At 46.2% G+C, this 22,228-nt stretch overlaps 1 protein-coding gene and 1 long non-coding RNA gene across 3 annotated transcripts; one reads left to right on the top strand and one right to left on the bottom strand.

Moving 5' to 3' along the window:
* Positions 1-380: 380 nt before the first annotated feature.
* Positions 381-13,290, bottom strand: PRPS1 (phosphoribosyl pyrophosphate synthetase 1). 2 transcript variants are annotated; one of them, XM_075763406.1, is made up of 7 exons: positions 12,911-13,290; positions 9,880-10,063; positions 9,456-9,554; positions 7,530-7,654; positions 4,878-5,051; positions 4,029-4,188; positions 381-2,393 (listed from the first exon to the last, which is right to left on the bottom strand). In XM_075763406.1, the coding sequence occupies exons 1-7, from the start codon at positions 13,030-13,032 to the stop codon at positions 2,301-2,303; spliced, it is 957 nt and encodes a 318-aa protein (XP_075619521.1). In that variant the 5' UTR covers positions 13,033-13,290; the 3' UTR covers positions 381-2,300. The 2 variants fall into 2 exon arrangements, with proteins under 2 accessions (XP_075619521.1, XP_075619522.1); XM_075763407.1 differs by lacking the exon at positions 381-2,393 and adding an exon at positions 2,541-3,018 and having other exon boundaries at positions 12,911-13,196.
* A 264-nt stretch (positions 13,291-13,554) lies between these two features.
* LOC142603355 (uncharacterized) lies at positions 13,555-17,186 on the top strand. Its single transcript, XR_012837274.1, has 2 exons — positions 13,555-14,074; positions 16,428-17,186. It is a non-coding gene; the product is annotated as an uncharacterized LOC142603355 (long non-coding RNA).
* The last annotated feature ends 5,042 nt before the right edge of the window (positions 17,187-22,228 follow it).

The following is a 22,228-nucleotide window of genomic DNA, read 5'->3' on the forward strand; positions in this document are numbered from 1 at the left end:
GCAATTCTCCATCTGTACTTGCTAAACTATTCAGGTTTTCTGCTACTTTAACATTATGTGAACAGATCTGCTCAGATACATAAGTTGAACAGTACAAGAGAAGCTGCATTACCACCTCTAACAATTAAGTCGAGGAAATCAGATACAGACAAAAGCTACTACCCACTAAGTAGCTTGGTCCCAAGCTTTTTCTTCCATGCAATGTGAGCATAGCCAAGCTGAACCTCACAGTCAGTCCTGCTGCAAGAGGGTTAAACCAGAAGACCTTCCAAGATCCCTTCCAAATAACATTACTCCATGATCCACTTTGCAAGTGACCCAACTCAGAAGATGCACATCACATTCGTAAGGTTTTTAGAAGCATTTATAGGCAGAGGCCATTTTTTTTAAAATAAAAGTTTAATTCCTTCATCAGGTCTTAAGTTTAAACACAAATGCTGCTGACAATCCTCACATGGCTGCTCTGATGTCCTGGCTCTTGGCTCTCAGGGTACTGGCAGTGTGGCAGCATGGGCTCCAATACAGGAGGCAGGAATCAGACTCTCGGTAGAGCTCAGTGGCAGGATGCAAAGCAAAGAAGCAAGAGACACACACTTTCCGGAAAAACACTAATTCTTACACAAAAAGAAAAACCCAACAGTATTAATGTTGTCACAGGACAGGAGTTCTAGGAAGGGAGAGAAGTCTTCAGTAAAAGGCACAACTGAAGAAGTATGCCCCTAGATCTTAAACAAGTCTTTCCGTTATTTCTACTTATACTGCAGCTCCTAGTCTCTCAAAGCCATGCTGGTTACTATAGCAAGTAATTTCAACTTCCTTCTTTTTCCCTTCCTCCAGCTCAAAAACAAATAAAAAAGGAGTGCTTATGAAAACAGAGCATAAAACAGCTTGGTCTATAACCCCCTAAGAGTCCAGAAGAGACTTACCAGTTTACCTTAGATTGTCTGGTACAGTTACTAAGCATTCAAGTTTCAGATGATACTTATTACATTTGGGAGCCTCAGCGGAGCTCCGGTTTTGGTATTTCTTTCAGGCACTTTGCTGCCTGTTAGGTTGGTGTTAAATCTACAGCTTTCCCAGTACTATGTATCACCAGCCTCTTCAACCCATTGCCGTAAGCACTCACTAACAGCATCAGACCCACTCCAAGGGCTTCTTCAAGTCCTGCAACCTCCTATGCTCCTTGTTAAGATCTTTTGCAAGGAGCAACACTTTCAAGACAAGGCAGAGTGACCAGGACAAGCAACCAGAACATGTTAGTAACTTACAGGACAACAGGATTGCAGGCAATGAGAGGCTAAGACAGCTGGACACAAAGCTGTTGTGTATTAGGTTACCCCAGCATCTGAGCAGGCACTTCCTAGATGCAACAAGCTACTATGGGATAAAGAGGCTCAGTTTACTAGTGTACTGGGGATTTGCACAGCAAGTCAAGGTGCAGCTATAGTACATGACAGCAGTTCTCTAATTGCCAGCAAGGCTAACAGTAAGCTGTGAAACTGAGGAACTGGTTTTAGCCTACACTAGAAACTAAAGCACACAACCACCATGAGTCCTCTACGTAAGAGGGAGAGGAATGCTTGTCCAGGATGCACCTTCACCACAAAGTTAACACAGCAAGGCAGTACTGCACAGACTATGCTCTCACCTTCACTTTGCTGTGTAGCGTGCTAAAGAGCATTTAAGTTCATCAATAATTAAGATGAATTCAAGTTTGCAAGCTACACTGATCTGCTTTGATAGGAAGGAAGCTGTAGCAGAACCACCTCCCAGGTGTCCCCCAGGGCTTCACCTAGGGTCCAGTTTGGCCAAGATACAAGACTTCCTCATCACTCATGAAGGGCTTCTGTCATGTATAGAGTGGTAAGACAGCCAGCAGTCTCTCAGGCTCTTGGTGTAGATCCAGATCAACATGTCCTAGAGAGCTCTACTTCTCAAACAATTTAGGGTGTGCATGCCAGATCATTTAACCCTTGCCCACAGACAAACCCTCCCCCCCAACCCCAAATAATAGTGGCAATTAGCCATATGTCAGTCCCGCTCTCCACAGATCTGCAGAATTCAGTCAATACTACTGATGAGCCCCAATGCACAGGGCTGCTGTTGGAGGCTGAGTGTTACAGAGATGAGCTTCCCCCTCCCCCAGCCTCCCAGTGTTGAAATCAGAGCCAGTAAGCCTGGCTTAAGCAGGAGGAGCTGTGGAGAACTGCACTGGAACAAGCAGAGTCTTCTACTGAACTTTAAAAGCTGAACAACTTTTGGTTTTAAAAAAAAGCCATACAAGCAGCAGCTGGCATCTGTTATAAAGGGACATGGCTGAATAGGTAGGAGACAGATTCCCCATTATGAGTCCTCCTGATGGCCTCTGCCAGGATCATTGAGATGTCAATCACCTGGAGGGGAAGAAAGATGCATCAACATCACTGAGAATAGATATCAAACCTGGAAGAACAGTTGGTAAGTTCAGAAGAACTTCAAGAGTAAAGTCATCACCCAAATTTATAACATGCCAGATGCAGAGAAATGACTTCTACACAGGATTGGGATTTAATTACATATAATTCTGAAGATATTCTACATATAGCACTAGAAGTATTATTTTGCTATTGATCTTTGTCACTGTCATCTTTCTTTGCTGAGACTCTCTAAACTCAGTTTGTTTACCCTAGGACTATCTTATTCACTTTGTGTAGGCTGCAGAGAAGTTACGGGAGACTAAATCAAGATCAGATCGCTTCCCTTGAGTCATGAGGTTTTACCATCACTGCCAGCAGACTAAGAAAGATGAAGCTACTGTGCTGCAACTCAGCTCCCAGTCGCTGTGCTGGCTCCACCTGGTGGGGTAATCCAGTTAAAAGGAGGGAAAAGCACCTCTCAATCAAACTCTAGCTCTGAATCCCAGCAGCTAAAGCATTTTGATATGCATAGTCTCAGTAAGAAGCACCATGTTCATGGTGCATAAAGGAAACTAAGTGAAATCCATATTAAATATTTTCTTTCTTCCAGACAGTTTGCCTCCTAAGGAAGGAAAGAAAAAAAATTAAGAGCTGCAGAGCGTGAAACTTATGACAAATCCTGTAGTTCTGTATTTCTCACTCAACATCAGATGTGTAGTGTAGAAGAGTGCGGCGTTATGTGAGAGCCTGAAAAACTACTCCACTGCAATCTTTGGCTACAGCTATTTACATACTGATTACCAGTTTAACATTTTGCCTACATTAACTGTAGTGTGTGGCCTGGAAAGAAGTTGAAGCATCAGACATCTTTTAGATGTGCTCAGTTGCAGGAATATCATCCAGAAGTTAGTGTTGAAAAAAAATGCAACTCAATAACAGTTGCAATCAGCTTAACTTGCTTCCAAATGCAGCTTAAAATTCACTGCAGCTTCAAGCAGTTGAGCTTCCTTTTCACCAGAACCCCAGTACCAGGGAACCTGCTACACTCATAACACACTTTCCAGAACTTCTCCAAATGCGTGTGTCCTATATATCTGTGCTGTGAAGCTAGTATTTAGGATGTCCTTGGCTGTGTGTATGCTATAGCAGTACCTGAAGCTTCTGATGGACCTATTATACCTGAATATTCAGGTAAAGCTTGCAGCTGTCCATTAATACAGGAAATCCTCAAGTTCTGCCTAGCTGAAGTTGTACAGCCAATTTTTTTCCTTCCAGGAAAGTCAGCCTCAGCTTGGGAAACAAAATGCCACAATACTTTTCCTAAATGGAAAAATCCAAGACAGAGTGACCATCAAGAGACCAGCTTTTAGCTTTCATATGGATGGCAAAGTGGTTTTGTTTGTCTCTCACAAGTTACTGTGTGGAGCTGGATTAGAAGGTGCATTTTATCATTGTAACAGGTCTGTTATCCCACAGCAATAGGAACGAGAGAACTTAGTCAACACTGTCACTGATTCCAGTGCCAATGACACTGCTGCAAGCACTAGACAGTATTACGGGGTTTTCCCCACCAAGAGGGCAGAAAAATGCTACCACCCTCCAGGAGTGACAGAAGAGAAAGTAGATGCTCACCTGGATTTTAGGGCACTGCTTCATCTTGTCCTCCTGGGGTATTGTATTTGTGACTACAACTGCCTCAAAACACGCATTGTTGATCCGAGAAATTGCTGGCCCAGAAAAGATCCCATGAGTTAAGATGGCATAAACTTTGGTGGCTCCAGCTGACACAAGCCTACAAGGGGGGAAAAAAGGAGAAGGGTAAGAAATTGCTAGCAAACATTAAACTGACATTAGTGCAGGGCACATGGTAAGTGTGAAAGGAGACAATGCCACATGCTTAGGGGACAAGCTACCTTTGATTCCACCCTCCAGACCACCACTGATTTGGAGGAAGAAAAACAGTTTAATGAGTACCATAAAATCCACCACAGACAAAGTATACATTGAAAAAAATATTATTCTTAGCCCTGGCACATTCAGACTAGATCATACAAATTGCCTTCCGTGATTTTTGTCAACACAAGGTAGCAGATATTTAATACTGACTGTTGGATATGCTAGTGTTTCTAGTGTAGAAGGCCTGAAAGATATCAAAGCTTGAAAAGCTTACTTCTATTAGAAATTCATATGTATGACCTTAAGCACTTAGTTCTGCCTAGCATAGTCAGTGATGGTCTAGTGGAAGGCATACTTTCAACATAAGCATTTTTCAAATAAAAAAAGACGCTATAGTTGTCTAGCTATTCCCACTGTGAGATCTTTAACAAGGCTTTTTACTTATTTTGTCTGACATGAGATAGAAAATCAAGAAACTGTGTTACTTTGTGAAACCTGACATGCAGATAATCTGATTAACTCATTACATAGCATCCACTAACAATAGGTTTCTGATTTAGGAAAGAATCAGTCAGCCCTACTCACTTGTCTGCAGCATGACAGATGGTACCACATGTGTCTGCCATATCATCTACCAGAATGGCCACTCTGTCTTTCACATCACCCACCAGCACCATGCGATCTACTTCATTGGCCTTCTTGCGCTCCTTGTGAATGAGGGCGAAGTCTACATTCAATCGATCTGCAATGGAGGTCACTCTGAAGAGAGAACAGTTTCCAAACAACATTTAATTCCACACAATAGCTTCAATTGAATCTTTTAAAACTACAAGCACAAACTGCTACTGCAGTAAGAGAAGCTGTCATCACATCTGTTACCACTCCCAAGCAGTTAATAGAAGATACTCTGCCACCTTAGTTTCCCTTCAAGCAGTTAAACTGCAATCTCTAATCTAATCTCTCCCAATGACATCAACAGATAAAACAGTCTTTCATCCTGACCACTGTAAATTAATTTGGATTTAAAGCTCAAACCAAACCTTAACCAGCAGGTTTGGCAAACTTGAAGTGATCAGAATGCTTGGGAAGTTGTTGTCTTTATAATACTACACTGGAAAGGTTTAAGTTCTGCTACAACAGGGATCTACTCGCACTCATAGAAGCATTCAACTGTCATGCATACAAGTGCTGGCACAAGGACAGTGGCAGGAGTACACATCCAAGTTCATCATTGCACATTTACTTTGGTTAAAGTGACCGCAGAACAACCTTACTAGAGGGACCTAAACTTTATATATTGATTCTGAAGAATAGTAGAGAGTTTAAAAGCATTAGGAGCAAGATGGAACAAAATACACATGCCCCTAAGAAAGTCTACGCTTGAGATGAGTAGACTCCTAGCCTCAGTAAATAAGATTCATCACCCTGGGAGTCCTACACAAGATCATTAACTAAACTCTTTACTGAAGTATTTAGTTCTGTGGTATCTCCATAAAACATTGCACTGGCTAAGACTGACACATTTCAGTTTAAGTGACTTTTCCAGGAGCTGGCTGACTTGGCATTTCATATACTGCATTATGCAACAAGCTACAGAAGCAGCTGAATATACAAAAGCTCTTGTCTAATACATGGGCCATAACAAAGCTACAGGAAGACATACAGCAGCCTGCAGCAGTAGTATCTCTTGGCTGTTTGTAATTGATAGCTTAAAACACTTTAAAGTACATGAATCAGGTCAGCATGCACCAACATTTTGGTGTGACGGTCCTGGATTAAAGAATACCTGTGTCCCCTTGCTGTTCACATGTAGCCCTTATACAGAAGCATTAGTTTCTCCTAATAAGCACCTGAGAACATTTTGAACTGTCCACAAACTGGCATGTTTATCTGCAGAAAGATGGGAGATTGTCATACTATCATAGTAGAAATGTACTATAAAATATGCTGCTGCTTTTTGGAAAGAAATCATCTATCTTTCTTGCTCTTAGGGAAAAGGAGTAGCAGCAGGAGGCTTAAATCCCAGCTAGATATTCAAATCAAGAGTAATTAAGTAAGAAAATACCTTAATAGACTAAGCTTAATACTGCAAAGAAAACAGTCTGGATAAAAATTTATCATTAACCAGCAACAGTAACCTTGTCTTGGCATAGGGTATGAGCTATGTGATTCCCTCCTTCAACCTGTATAATTATGCTTCTACAAAAAATTGTTGTACTCCAAGGGATGTAGTAATTGCACAATTCCTACCTATGCAACTGTGACTTTAGAAGCTACTTAGTTATCCATGTAGTCCAAGAAATCTTCCAAACATTTCCTAGACGAATATCTGATCACTCTTCATTAGCTGCCATAGACTGTTTTACAGAAGGCAGGCTGGCAGAGGGAACATTTGTAAGGCCCTGATAGCAAGTGAATGTCGCAAATATCCATCTCAACCCAAGCAGGGACAAACTGATAATGACAGAATGTTGAGGGAATGTCGAGGGAATGGCACATCCATCTTGGCCAAGGACAGAACCTGCGGAGGCAGGATACTGTCTTGTGAGCCCCCTTCCCTATTCCTGAAACATGTAGACAAAACACCATCTGTGTCCTGTGCATGCATGCCCGTGAAAGGCCATTACTCAGTCAACCCCAAAGCAGGGGCACAGTGAGACCCCCAAGACCCCCACAACCCACCGACTCATTTCTGGATCATTCCTGAGCACATGCTGCGCCTGCTCAGTGATGCCAGAGCCCTGCCTATGCGGAGCCTTTTGGGTTATAAAAAGAGGAAACACAAGCTCTCGGCACACGCCCACCACCTGAGGACTACAACTACAAGCAGAGAACATAACTGGATCCAAGGGTGGTGGTATCTTTTATCTCTCTCTCTTTTCCTCTCCATCACTCTCTGTATCTAACTTCATTTTCAGCACATTAAGATAATATCGTCACAAGTTTTGCTAAGCCATTACCTTTCGTAGTTCTGCTAAGTTTTAAGTATTGTCATAACTTTTGCCAAGCCACTATCTTTTGTAGTTCTGTTGAGTTTTAAGTAAATTTGTGGTTTGTTTGAACCTCTAGAGTAATTGTCATTACTCGAGTACCACGCAGAGAATTAAAAAGTTAACCTCACCCTAACCCACTGAGTGGAACGGGACAACATGTGTCTTAAGAATAAGGTCACAAGCACTCTCAGGAATTCAAGAAGATATAGAAGCAGCACCTCAAGCTAGCTGTCTGACAGCTTACCTCTTGGCTCCACCAGCATCTGGTGAAACAATGGTGCAGTTCTTCCACTCTGGAATATTCTCTTTGATCCATTTTAGTACAGCAGGCTCAGCATATAAGTTATCAACAGGGATATCAAAAAAACCCTGCAAGGAAGACAACAGGAACAGATGTAGCTGAATGTCACATTCCAAAAAACAGCTGGAAGAAGCCTTCTATATGATCAGGCATGCAGCCACAGCCTTTCCACAGCTTTCAGCTGTCCTTTCTACTTCCCTTAATGCAAGGGCAGTAGTCTTTGGGATACACATAATAGTAACATAAGAAGTCTTCAGAGCCAGAAATAGTTTAGCAGCATAAAGAACACTTTACATCTGACTCCTTCACAACATGGAACTAGTTCTGTCCTAAGGGGGTGCAGAAAACCAGCATCAAACACACTCATTTTCAGAGCAGCTAGCTGCTTGTTTACAAAGTCAATCTTTAAAGCTCGTTACCTACAGCTTGCATCTACAGGAAACCTATGAAAAAGGTTTGAGTAACATTTGGTTTTGAACTAACACAGCTAGTTCCACAACTTTAGTCTTTTCCAGCAGACTACTCCAGGTAAACCTCAAAGGTCACTAGAAGCCAGAACTTAATCCTGGTCAGGGTGTAATAGGCAGGAGAGCAGGGGCAGTTACTCTAGAGGAATGCTTCAAAGTATAGGAGTAACAAATCCTTCCTACAATCATTCCTTTTGCACTCAGCAACACAGCAACTACAAGAACCAGGTTGAAACCAGTCAGATGCTGGAAGCTTGAATACACAAACGCAATTATTCCATTAATCTCACCATTGCTGCTGGTGAAAGGTCAACCCTATGGCACAACTCCAAGCCTCCTATGGAAGAGGCATACCCCCTTGGGCTCTGCTCTTATTTCATGATCTTTCTGAAAGTCTTCTCAGCTGTGCCCCCATAGATTTTTTCCAGCTGAAACAAAGTATTTCTGGCAAAGTATGAATGGCTGCATTTTCAACTGTCAAAATGAAAGCCAGCCCACCTACTTCACCAGGCAATACACATCTTGGCCTTCTGGATTCAAAGTATTTGCAGCAACACAATAGATATCCTCTCCTCTGCCACATCCCTCTCACTGAGTTGGTTTCTTGGCCTCAGAGCACTTGCTCAAGGTGTAAAGAGACAAGACTGATAATTTAACAGCTTGCTGTCCCTCCTCTCCCTGGTATATGCTCTTGCCACTTCTCTTACATAGCTCTGGTCAAGACTTCAATCGCTCTGTGAGATTATTCTGTTCACTAAGCCAGCAAAACCCATGAATAATTTTCAATTCACCAGCAGCTTGGGAGAGAACCAAAACCAACTTATGTGGAAGGGTGCCACTGAATGGATACAAGTAGGACTGCCCATCTTGTCAGCAGCAAGCTATCAGATCACTATCCTGGTCAACTGAACCCTCACAAGCAGCTATGCCAGTACATCTGGGGGCAGGGCTAACCTCAGGGCAGCAGTATTATCAGCCACTATGTCAAACAGCACTGTTCACTTCTCCCTGAGAATTCAGTAAATATCAGAAAACTCTACTCAATATTTAAGAACACTCTTGATAAAGCCATTCTCCATCTCAAACTACTCAAAGGACCAGTTAAGAATACACAGTGTCACTGTGTGGCAGTGAAGTTGCACAGATCTTTTACTAGCTCAACATTCATTTCCACAGGACTCTTTATGCTTAGTCTGATCAAGAACAGCTATAATTTCATTTACAGATGAACCTGTTACCCATCTCCCCATCCTCTTCTGACTGATTCTGCAAGTCCCATCCAGTCCCATGTTCCCAAGTCCTGATCACTGCTATGTTGAGTGTCTTTCACTGAGAAAACCTGCAAGGCAGTAAAGAGGCTCAGATTGGAACAGGTAAGTACTTCCCTGATTTTAGCTCCTACCTGAATCTGAGATGCATGCAGGTCCATGGTGATAATATGATCTGCACCTGCCACAGATAGCATGTTTGCAACCAGCTTGGCAGAGATTGGAGCTCGACTCTAGTACAAGAAGAAAAACAATATTTAAGACAAGTTCAACTCCTTCATCAAGATGTCAAATGATTCACAAGCAGCTACTAAAAGGACTACTCATTAACACTGCATCTTTTCATCAACCAGTGATTACAGCTTGATGTATTTTCAAGATGAACTAGATCTTTATGAAAAGATAAATTTGCAGGCTGATGCCCTGAGGTTTAAAGAAATTAAAATAAGTTTTATCTCCTTGTCTACATACTCAACTTCATCTAATCCCTATCCAGCAGTCAGGACTTTCAAGGTGTGCATTCATCTTCCAAACAAGAACCTTTACCACATCCCTTACCTTGTCCTTTTTGTCCTGCCGAGCATAAGGGAAGCAGGGTATGACAGCTGTGACTCTGCTGGCTGAGGCAATCTTACAGGCATTTATCATGATAAGGAGCTCCATCAGATTGTCATTGATTTCACCACAGCCACTCTGCACAATGTAGACATCCTCCCCACGTACACTCTCGCCTATTTCCACACTGGAAACAGATGAGGAAAGGAGAGTTGTATCCAACCACAAATTAAAACACAGCCATTACATATGCCTGCAAAGCAACCAAGGGATCACATTCCCAATGGTCTGTGGGTGACAGTTTCATAAAATCAAGGGTGTTGAGCAAGAATACTGCTTATTTGTTAAGTAACTATTTTACATTGCTCACTGGTCAAATTTAATGGTTCAGTAAGGCTAAAAGCACTTAGCCTGTACTCTTGAGCTCAACACAAGCTGAGCATGTAAAACCCCCAAAACAGGCCTTGTTCTCCCTGAATCAGAAGTACAACCACCTCAGCTAAAAGCGGCAGTGTACAAAGGAAGCAAGGATGATGGCGAGTCAGCAAAGAAAGCCAAGCCAAACTTCTACCAGAAGCTATGCTGCAGCCAATTATCAGATTTAGACAGCTATTCACTGGCTTGAACAGAGATGCCCTCCAGCATTTCACTTTGGAAAGGCTTTTGGGGTTAATTTCCTCCTGGATGTAATGCACACTAATCCCTGCTGATGAAGGGACTGAATCAAAGCCAAAGGTCCTGTATGCTAGCGGCAAACTGCCAGCTTCAGCGCATGTACCAAGACACCTGCACCAGAGGCAGAGCTGGAAAGAAAGGAGTAGTATTAGGTTTAAGGTTTCATACAGCGCAATGCTGCATAAGGCCTTTTGTAGGAATGTACTGACTACTAAGTACTTCCAACATTTCAGTTTAGAGAAGCCTGCCACAGATTTGGAAGTAACCAGAAGTCAGTCTCCTGAGGACAAGGCTCTTCCATGGCTGGTTTCTTCTTGCACTGGAGGGAGATGCTCACCCACTCTGCAGACTCTGCCACATCAAACTCTAGGAACAAGTAGACAGACAATCATCCAACCCACTCCTAATGGCTTAATTTATAGAGCACCTTAGGGTAGATTTCCAATTTTCATATTTCATTCTCTGATCTTCCTCTTCTCTTCAACATGTTTTTGGTGATCGTTAGGTATTTATAGTCTTACTGCTCAATATCCATCAGCAAACTACTGTCATTTTTATTGCACGCTGACTTACAGCATACACCCATCTTTCACGAAGAATTTCAGCCAGCATGAGAACTTCTTGCTAGGTAAGCGTCTGAATTAATAGTAGTTAGTATGCAAGTGCCATCTCCAACTGTACTTATTATCAGTTATTAAATTGATTCAAGAAATATTTTGTACCTAAGTATCAATCAACTCTTCTGTTAAAACAATCTTGCTTTTTCTTGGAAGCACCTGCTATCAGTTTATTAGGGTAAGATGTCTATTAGGTCTTAAAGTCACATTACCTGCTGACATAAGAACCTGCTGGCTAGCCAACTGGATGGATAAGAGCAGTTAATAAAAAGCACTGAGAACAGTACGACGGCTGTAAATCAAACAGACTCTTTTTACAGCTCTCCTCTACAACTCTTTGTACTACCTCTGAAGTTTTCAGTTACAATCAATACCTATCCAATGGAAACATGATATTCTATGTCACATGTATATTCTGGATTCTCCTGGAAAAAATTACTGCCTCCAGGACTGGGTTGAGGCAATCGTTCAAGGTTCTTTGTTTTACACTGTGTGGTGTGTACATGCTTAGTGTACTTCTCTAAACCAAGCTTTAAGAGCTCTGAATAATTTTAGCCTCTCCTTTCTTTTAGCTTCTTCAAGTAGAATGGCAAGAAGACTTATAAAGCATCAAGACAGAAAACGAGACGAATCTTAGGTTTCAGAGCTTGAGGGAGAACACAGACTGCAAGACTAACTACATCAAGGGCTGCAAGGTGGTGTCAGCCTCTGACCTTTCCTGAATAATTTTATCAATACCTTTTAAGACTCTGATGCTCTTCAGAGTAGTTTAAAGGCACCAGCTACAACCTAAGCACAAAACTGTCAAGCCTCAAGTCACCACAGTCTAGACTGAGCATGGAAGAGACTGATCAATGCAAGTGAAACCCCAGGAGACGCATTTCCATCAGCTCCTAGCTTTGAGGGTAGTGGGGGCAAGGTCCAGCGGGTAAATTCTGTCACTCCAAACTCTGTCATAGCAGCCGGGTGACACAAACCCTCCCCTCCACGTGCAGGAGCACTGAGGTGCCGTGAGAACATTAAAACCGGTTGCCGGAAGCCCAGCACACCGTGGCACAGCCCGCATGGGAGAGACGCGTTTCGGCGGAGGCCGCTAGAGGCATTGCCAGGGCCGTGCAGCCGCCCCAGCACATGGCTCCCCGCCGCCAGGAGCTCTCCAGGGAGCACCAGGGCCTTGGCCTCTCCCCATACGAAAGCCTGCTACCCGGGGCTCCGCGCTCCCCATGGTGTCACGCTTTACCGGGCCAGATGTTTCCGCTCCCTGTCACCCAGCACTCGGTAAACCCCGGCCCGGCGCCCAGCGTCACGATCGCGATGCCGCCCCATGCGTTGCTCCACAGAAAAGGACTCCGGGCGGGGAGCTGCTCAAGCGTAGCCAGTGGCGCTGCACGGCGGCCCCTTGGCTGAAAAAGGTCCCCCCCCAGGGGCCCCTTGGGAGACCCGGCCCCAGCCCCATCTGCGAGCTGCGCAGAGACTGTCCGCAGGAGAAAGGGGTCATGTCTCTGGCCCATTAGGGCCCAGGCAGAAGAGCTCCGCGCTCAGTGAAGGTCTCCGAGCGTGGCCCCCGTTCAGCCGCCGCTCCCGTCCGCAAGGCCCCGGGCGCCCAGGCCACGGCCCCAGCGCCCACCCTGAGCCCCGCACTACAAATCCCAGCAGCCCCTGCGCGGCGGCTGTGCGGACCCCAGCGCGGAAGCGCCCCGTGGCCCGCCGGGAGCGGTAGTGCGGCCCCGCGCCCATCTCACCATGTCTCCTGGTTGCTGAACTTCTTCGTGACCACCTTGCCCAGCTCCAGGCCGAGGCGGTCGGCGATCTTCTGAGACAGATCCTGGTGCGAGCTCCCGCTGAAGATCTTGATATTGGGCATGATGGCGGCTGCGCAGCTCTCCTCCTCGCCGCTTCGCCTCGCGCCGCCAGCGACTGCCGCACAGGGACCCACCCGCCTCCTGCGCGGGGGCGGGGACGCGGCACAGTGAGCGCGAGCCACAGCCACCCGCGCCTACTCCGCCATTTTAGCCCTTCCCGCCTGCCGCGCGGGCTCTTTATAGGCTCGTCGCCCCGAGGACACGCCTCTGCGCGCTTCCCATTGACTCCGTGGCGGCCAGGGGCGGAGCCCTGCCCGCCCCCCGCAATGGCGCGAAAGGGTGGTGGGCGTGGCTCAGAGGTCTCCCTCCTGCCCCGCGACCGCCTCAACAATGGCCCCTGGTGGGGAGAGGGAAGGAGGTGCGCGCGGCCGCTCGCTAGCCCCTCCAAGGGGTAGGGCGGAGGGCAGGAGGAGGCCTGCGATTGGTTGTCGCCGGGCCGCCTGGCCTGCGGTTGGCCAGCGGGGCCGTGGAGGCCGGAGCTGGCCGACAGCCCTGACCCACGTGGCCCTGGGCGGGATGGGGAGGGAGGGGGAACATACGGCGTTCGTTGGTCGCGTGATTGGTAGTCGACCCCCTTCCAGCGGCCGTGATCGCTCGCCTCCTTCAGGGGAGGCCCCGGGGAGAGGCCGGGCGGGGTAGAGAAATATGGCTCTGCTCTCCCCGCAGGGTGCCGTGGCCGCGTACCCCAACCGCAGCGGATGAGGAGGTCTGCCGCCGCGGGACGAGGGTTACCTCAGCATGCCGGTGTGTCTGTGCCTGCTGGCTTCTTCCTCCACCGCCGCGGGATGTCAGGGCCTGCCCTGCGCTAAGCAGGCGTCACCTCGCTGGGCCGCACTGCTGCGGTGTAATGCAGTATCCCGGTGGCATGCTGTACGGCATCACCTTGCCCGGCTGCGGTACCGCCGTGTCACACTGTACAGGCGTCACCTCACCAGGCTGCTGCACCCTGTGTAGCGCTGCACAGGGCTCACCCTGCTGCGTCTCGGGCAGTGCTGCACAGCGTGTCGCTTCGCCATGCTGCTGGATGCTGCCTGTCGCACCGCGGTGAGTGACTCGGGGTGCCGCGGCACCGCAGTCGAAGCCCCACGCTGTGCTATAGCTACCTCCAAGCAAAGCCCCGAGTTGTGCGGTGGTGGCCTGCGGAGCCCCTGGCGTGGCAGTGCCCTACAGCAGCAGCAGCACGGGCTGGTCACCCACCGTTTAACATTTCTCTCTGATTTTCACAGCGAATATGTTCTCATTAAGAGAGTTGTAGCTTTTCCAGCACAAATAGAAGCCCAGGCGCCTCTGCTGCCTTATCAGCCGTGCCCAGACTGAGCCAAGCGGTTCGGACCAGTCTGTGGCTATTAGGTTCAAAGGTTGGGATTACATGTTGATGTTATCAAGTTGGAGCAAGTTTTTAATTTTTGAAGGATAGTGCTTATCTTCTTCACTTGAAGATAAACCTTTTGCTTTTTTGTCTTGCAAATTTATAATCTACAAAAATACTAATAATTTATTTTCTTTGGCCTTTCCTTCAAGTATGCTATGCTCAGTCTCTTCCTTTGGCTGAATTGTGAATTGATCCATTTCAAAAGTGAAATGATGGTAGCAGGCTTTATGTGTGAAGAGGTATTGACTTCTCACATATAAAGCCACTATGACTGGGCTCACTGCAAACTCAATGAGAAAAAATTAAATGATAGCTGTAATTAACATTTTCTGCACTTGACCTCAGAATTTGGAGCAATAGTTTCTGCTATTTATTTTTCTGTTGGAAATAGCCTTTGGCCACATTTCGAGATTAAAAAAAATCATAATCTTGGTGGATACTCTGAATTGCAAATACTGAGGTGTTTTTTTCTGTCTTCTGGATCATTGTTAAAACACACATGGGTACTATTTTAAGAGGCTGTTTTAATTTCTGAGGCTTTTTTTAACATTTATAATTGGCGTTTTGTACCTAATTAGTCTGTGAACTTTCAGCCTGTATGTGATTACATTATGCAGATTAATTTCGCTTTTGCAAAAATATTATTTAAAGGTTTTTAAATATACAAAGTAAGCCACAAACAGCTTCTTCAAGATTTGCATGCAGTCATGTAATTCCTACTCTTTTACTTGACTGTCTCATAGATAACAAAATTCTGTGATGAATTTGGCATTGATAAATTGTTGCTTTGAGTCCTTGAGAATTCAACCTGAAGAAATAATCTGTAATTCACAGAGGCTGGCCACCTTTTCTTTATTTTGTCTTGCAATTATCCTGGCCCAAAATGCTGCTGTCACTATTCCCAAAGGCCAGTAAACTAATGATTATGAAATCGTACTTTGAGGAGGTTTTCTGTAACCCTTTGTAAGGTGTCATTAAACTTGGAATTCACCTAGATTAAAATATATATTAATTCCCATACTTAGCATTGATGGGAATTGGAATATCAATGTATGATAATTTTGATTTTTTTTTTATGTGTAATTGTAGCAGCTTGTGAAATGCTGTGACATTCAGCAAATCCAAGGAATGGGAAAGGAAGAATACAGCTGTTTTCTTCTAATTAGTTGCTAAACATTACTCATTTTAATAACACAGAGGAAAACTTCACTATCAGATGGCTACCTGGTGGTTCCAGTGACGGGATTTGTGGATACCTCCCAAATTTCTAGCAGCCATATTCTTGCACAAAATCCACATCACTGTAACCACTGCCTACTAAAGACTCCTATACTTTTGTCTGGAGGACACCTAAAAAAAATCCAGCAATTTTGTTGGCATTCTTATATGGGCCTTTCACAGTTCACAATGTTTTTTTCAAATGATAGTTTTGGATAATTGCAAGTTTGCAATGGCTGTTCTGTACATATTTTTCAGTGATAAAGCTATGTAGTCTGAAAATAACTTCAAGGCCTCTCCTCCCTGCAAAGCACAGACTACAGAAGGTTTGTTGCTGCTATTGCAGTTTGAAGAATTTGGAAGATGGGTAAGTTCTTTCCAGCCCCCCAAATACTTGTTTCTGGTTTTGAACCATTTGCTTCAGTCTCGGTTTAAATTCCATTCCACTCCCCACCCCCGCAGCTCTTGAACGCAGAGTGTCTGTCTCCTGTGCCCCAACATCCCTGCTCCCTCCCAGTTTATTTGTGAACCAGGTACTGGGAACCCGAGGCTGAAGGCAGCAGAAAGTGAATGAAAACATGCGAATTATGCCTCTCACTGATGAACTCCTACAGAGAGGTAGAGTTTCCCCTACACAGGACTTTTGAAGTAGCATGTCTATTAGATTCCTCCTGGGATCAAAGAGATGGGATTTGCAGGAGTGAAAAATCTGACAAAAGATGAAATTAGATCTTTAATCCTGTAAATCAGGGACTAGCAACCTTTCATGTGTAAAATCAAATACTTTTTTTTTTCTTGCTGAGCTAGAGGCCAAGCATGGTTTCAGGAGCCCCAGGGAGCCAGTGGAAGCTGCGCCCCAGGAGGGAAGATTTTGTGGAGCTGCTGGTGGATGACACCTTCTTTTCCTCCAAGGCAAACAGAGACAGGGGCTGGATGCTGTGGCCACTCACAGTCTCTCCAGCTCTGCATCATCTTGCTGCCTTGCAGCATTAAATGGCCACAGGTGCCATCTAAGAAAAGTCCCTGCTACCCTTCAGTGTTTCAGCTACCACAATGTCTTTGTCAGTTAGACAAAATTTTGGTTATGAGGACAAAAGTCCACCTACCTTAGCAATTTATCACTATTGCTAGCAATGCTCTTAGAACAGGATAATCTCAGAGATTTGAGAAGCTCTTAATGCACCAAAGTCTTAGTTAAAGCCAAAATGTTGCTCATGAGGTTCCTCAGCCATAGCTTGCCTATCAGCAGCTTGCATTGCCATTAACTGAAGAAGGAACAAGGAGAACCATCTTTGAACAGGGAGGTGTTTGTCTGGTTCTTGGCCTAAATGGGATGGAGATGCTGTGTAGTTGAAAACCTTTGGCCTGTGAGTCAGGTTGGCTGTCAAAGGACACTCAGGAAGATGATCACAGCCTAAGTGAGGTTTGGGTGTGACAGTACATTGGAGTACCTCAAATCTTGTGTGGACACCCTTACTCAGAATTAAAGCACCTAATTCCAGATAGCTTGCTTCATTCTGAAAGCAAAATATAATAAATTGAATTATCTATTTCCAATCTAAAGAATTTTATTTCTTTTTGCCTGTGGTTTACAATGCGGACAAGCACAAGTTGGTTTTGGTAGCAGAAAGAACAAGCTCATAGCCTGAACTGCTATGTTCCCTCATGTTTTGAAAGTTGTGAAATAAATTACTGTCCAACTAAGGAGAACCTGAAAGCACATGAATGGCAAAACCCCCTTTTTATTTACCTGATTCTATATGCATTTAAGCAGCACATTAACACCATCAAATTTCATGGTGATGTCAATCAAGACAAGTAGCCCATGTCCCTCTGTTGGCACGTTCCTGCATACAATTGCCTCTCAATTACCACCAGCCACTTAAACAAGGATGCATTTTCATGCACAAAACCTGTGGCTCAGGATTGTTTTTTTCTTTCTGTTGCCTTGTGACTGCACTGCCTTGAAACCAGTTCTGTTAATGAATGGCTCTTGATAGGAATAACATAAGGCTTGGTCCCTGGCCTTGGTGGCTGAAAGAATAGTAGAAGCTGGAAAAAAGTGGAGAGCAAAAAGATAAGTAGAGGTGGAGAAGGGGTGAAAAGATGATTAAGAAAATAGAGGCTGAAAAAAAGTTCAGGCTGAAAAGGGTTGGGAGGCTGAAAAAGACTGAAAAGGGCAGGGAGGCCAAAAGAAAAGTGGATGCCAGAAAGGGGTGGGAGGACAAAAGGGAGTGGGAGGCTCAGAGGGAAGTAGAGGTCAAAAAGCAGTGTGAGACTGACAAGGAATGGGAGGCCAAAAAGTGATGTAGGGATTGAGAAAAAGTTAGGGCTGAAAAGGGGTGGAAGGCCAAAAAGGAGTCAGCAGCTCTTGGCGCTGGGACTCTGAGCACATGATGTACACAAGCCTCACAAATGTTTCAATAAGGCTGCTTAGCACCTGGAAGCTGCTCATGATGGCAGAGAGCATGTGGGTAGGACTCTTGTCAACGGCTGCTACACGGCAGCAGGATGCCCAAAACTCCTTGAACTTGAGAGCAAGCTGTTGATTGTACTCTGCCAGCTGGGAGATACAGAGTTTGCAGTCCTGGATGTCAGGGCTCACCACACACTGCCTCAGGATAGTCAGGAGCTCATTGGTGTCCAGCTGCACTTGCAGAAACCCATTGGGAAAGCTGTAGGCATGGCCTCGAAGGATGTTGATCTTTGCCAAGCTCCCCTTAAAGCTGGGGGTCCTTAAATGTTTCCTGGGTCTGACTGTCATTGGGACTGCTGCAGGCTGTAGTGCGGCCCCGCGCCCATCTCACCATGTCTCCTGGTTGCTGAACTTCTTCGTGACCACCTTGCCCAGCTCCAGGCCGAGGCGGTCGGCGATCTTCTGAGACAGATCCTGGTGCGAGCTCCCGCTGAAGATCTCGATATTGGGCATGATGGCGGCTGCGCAGCTCTCCTCCTCGCCGCTTCGCCTCGCCTCGCGCCGCCAGCGACTGCCGCACAGGGACCCACCCGCCTCCTGCGCGGGGACGGGGACGCGGCACAGTGAGCGCGAGCCACAGCCACCCGCGCCTACTCCGCCATTTTAGCCCTTCCCGCCTGCCGCGCGGGCTCTTTATAGGCTCGTCGCCCCGAGGACACGCCTCTGCCCCGCGACCGCCTCAACAACGACCCCTGGTGGGGAGAGGGAAGGAGGTGCGCGCGGCCGCTCGCTAGCCCCTCCAAGGGGTAGGGCGGAGGGCAGGAGGAGGCCTGCGATTGGTTGTCGCCGGGCCGCCTGGCCTGCGGTTGGCCAGCGGGGCCGTGCAGGCCAGAAGAAAAGTAGACGTCCAAACGGGATGGGACGGTCAAGGGGAAATAGAGGTTGAAAAAAATGTAAGGCTTGAGAGGGCTGGGGGCCCGAGAAAGGCTGCATCTCATGTGTTCGGGCCTTCTGGATTTCACTCCCGTCCCCTGACTCGGACTTCAGAGACCTGAGGCTTTTCTGTGTGGGAGCAGAAAACCCAACCTTTACTTCTGGGAGCAGTTCTACTGGCTGCTCGCTTCTGCCTCTGTCATTTGTTTCACAGAGATTATTTTTAGATAAATCCTCTCTCTGCTACTCAAAGCTACTTGGATGCAATAAGCACTGAATTTTTACTGAGTCCACAAGAACCCCCTATTCTTTCCTTTGTGCAGAACATCACTTTATTACAGGTATCCCATTGGGTCAGATGAGTTGTATTTAGGAATGAAGCTCACCTGTAGCACTGTAAACGCTACCAGTTACACAGGACTAGCTGAACCAGAGCACATCCACTAGTAAAAAGCACACCATTTGTCATGAAAAGGAGAAAACTTAGGGAAATAAATGGTATCTTCAAGTCTCCACTAGAAACAGTATGGACCTTGGGATGAAAAGCTCTTTAAAGGATTCTGATTCGTTCCTTTGTGTTCCTGATCTTTCTACTCAGCATTTTTACTGTGCCTTTCTAAGGAGTACAAGGATGGAGTCCTGTTGCTCTAGGAAGAGGTGAATATTCATTAGATTCAGAAATATTTCCACGTATTTCAAAAGTGGGATTTAGTGGAGCATTATAGAGCATCCTGGACTGTGTGTGTAGACCTGGTGCATGTCCCCAGCACTTTCATCTCTGTTCTTAGTCCTTGGCATGTGCAACAAACCTCAGAGAGGCAGCACTGGGATTTCTTCCCCTTTGAACACAGTGTGTTTGCTTTTTAATGACTTTATAGTCCAGCTGCAGAAAACACCCTCCCTCTTCACTCTGAATCTGCGGGCAGGTGACATCTTAGCTGGGCTGGAAGATTGTGCAGCAGCTGCAGTGGGATGAGGCACGGGCAGGTTCCTCGTCTGCTCGTGCCCTGACATGGAATTACACAGCCTGACGCAAACACCTTTGGAAAAGTTTCCTATCGTGTACCGACTGTTTTCACATATACTAAATGAGGTTGGGTGATGTAAATAAGCTGAGATACCTGTCTTCTCTGGCAGACTTCTCCTGTGTCCAATTAAAGTCATGGGTGTCCCAGCCAGCTCCATCGTGTCTGCCTATGCGATGAATTTGTTAGGATATTTTACACAGGAATCCAGACACTATGCTTTAAATGAGGTTAAAATTCAGACATTATTCATTTCTATTTGACTGTCAGCTCCCTTGGGCGTGATGAAAGCAGCAGTGGGCTCCAGCTATTCAGATGGCCCTGCTGTTGTATCTAGGGCTGCTGCAATTCCTGTGTAGTGTTGACAGGACCTTGGAGAGGATGGAAATCCTAACAGGAGAATGCGGCTGCTACATCACAGGGATTAGAGTTCAAAGTGCTGTAAACCATGGTGCCCAGTTGTTGTCTCCAGCTGACAATGACCAGCAAAGTCCACAGAGACAAGCGATTTTATCCAAACCTATCTTGGGACTGCTGCTTGAGTTCTGCTAATTTTCCAGCTCTTGCTTTTCACACTTAAACCCCTGAAACCCAGGTTTTCTGTTTTTCTCATGTGTATTAGAGGGACCAGCGATGGCCCAATTTTTGTTCCTTTTCTGTCCATTGTCACTGATAGAGCCCTGGTGAGGACTCCTTGGGAGTGGACCTAATTTAGAGAAACACTGGGAAGATACATCAAAAGATCCAGCCACTCCAGCCAACAAGTCAGCCTCATCAGGGGCACAACTGAAATGCCTCTATGCGAACGCATGAAGCATGGGGAATAAACAAGAGGAGCTGGAGACGTGTGTGTGCCTGCAAGGCTATGACCTTATCGGCATTACAGAGATGTGGTGGGATAGCTCCTATGACTGGAGTGTTGGGATGGAAGGGTACAGGCTCTTTAGGAAGGACAGGCAGGGCAGACGAGGAGGAGGTGTCACCCTCTACATCAATGACCATCTGGAGTGCATGGAGCTCCACCTGGGGATGGATGAGGAGCTGACTGAGAGCTTATGGGTCAGGATTAAAGGGAGGGCAGGGACGGATGACACTATAGTGGGGGGTCTGCTATAGGCCACCCGACCAGGATGACTGAGCGGATGAGGCCCTCTGTAGACAGATAAGAGCAGCCTCACATTCACAAGCCCTGGTCCTCATGGGGGACTTCAACCACCCCGACATCTGTTGGAGGGACACCACAGCAGTGCATAAGCAATCCAGGAGGTTCCTGGAATGTGTTGATGATAACTTCCTCCTCCAAGTGACAGAGGAGCCAACAAGGAGAGGTGCCATGCTGGACCTTATTCTCACCAATAAGGAGGGCCTGGTAGGGGATGTGAAGCTCACGGGCAGCGTTGGCTGCAGTGACCATGAAATGGTGGAGTTCAAGATCCTCAGGGCAGCGAGGAAGGCACACAGCAAGCTCCCTACCCTGGACTTTAGAAGAGCAGACTTTGGCCTCTTCAGGGATCTGCTTGGTAGAGTACCATGGGACAAAGCTCTGGAGGGAAGAGGGGCCCAAGACAGCTGGCTAATATTCAAGGATCACCTCCTCCAGGCTCAGGACCGATGCATCCCAGCAAAGAGGAAGTCGGGCAAAAACACCAAGAGGTCCCCATGGATGAACAAGGAGCTCCTGGGCAAAGTCAAACAAAAAAAGGAAGCCTACAGAGGGTGGAAGCAAGGGAAGGTAGCCTGGGAGAAATACAGAGAAACTGTCCAAGCAGCCAGGGAGCAGGTTAGGAAAGCCAAAGCCCTGACAGAATTTAATCTGGCCAGGGATGTTAAGGACGACAAGAAAAGCTTCTATAGGTATGTTAGTGATAAAAGGACGAGGGAAAATGTGCGTCCCCTCTGGAATGAAATGGGTGTGTTGGGTTTGTGTGGCAAGGTTTTGGTAGCAGGTGGGGGCTATAGGGGTGGCTCCTGTGAGGAGCTTCTAGAAGCTTCCACTGTGTCCGACAGAGCCAATGCCAGCCAGCTCCAAGATGGGCCCACCCCTGGCCAAGGCCAAGCCAATCAGCACCTTTGTGATAACATATTTAAGAAGGGGAAAAAAAAACCCCAGTTGGGAGGAAGTTTTTGCAGCCGGAGAGAGAAGTGTGAAGATGTAACACCAAGGTCAGTGCAGGAGGAGGGGGGAAGGAGGTGCTCCAGGCACTGGAGCAGAGATCCCTCTGCAGCCTGTGGTG

This window comes from Balearica regulorum, chromosome 11 (genome assembly GCF_011004875.1).
Source record: "Balearica regulorum gibbericeps isolate bBalReg1 chromosome 11, bBalReg1.pri, whole genome shotgun sequence".
In the NCBI taxonomy this organism is placed as follows: domain Eukaryota; kingdom Metazoa; phylum Chordata; class Aves; order Gruiformes; family Gruidae; genus Balearica; species Balearica regulorum.

Bases quoted from the DNA above. Each gene is read 5' to 3' on its own strand.
- PRPS1 (XM_075763406.1), bottom strand. From the start codon at position 13,032: ATGCCCAATATCAAGATCTTCAGCGGGAGCTCGCACCAGGATCTGTCT. The intron at 10,064-12,910 runs GTGAGATGGGCG...ATCTGTTTCCAG, and splicing joins TTCAGCAACCAGGAGACATG to TGTGGAAATAGGCGAGAGTG. The intron at 5,052-7,529 runs GTAAGCTGTCAG...TTCTCTCTTCAG, and splicing joins GATGCTGGTGGAGCCAAGAG to AGTGACCTCCATTGCAGATC.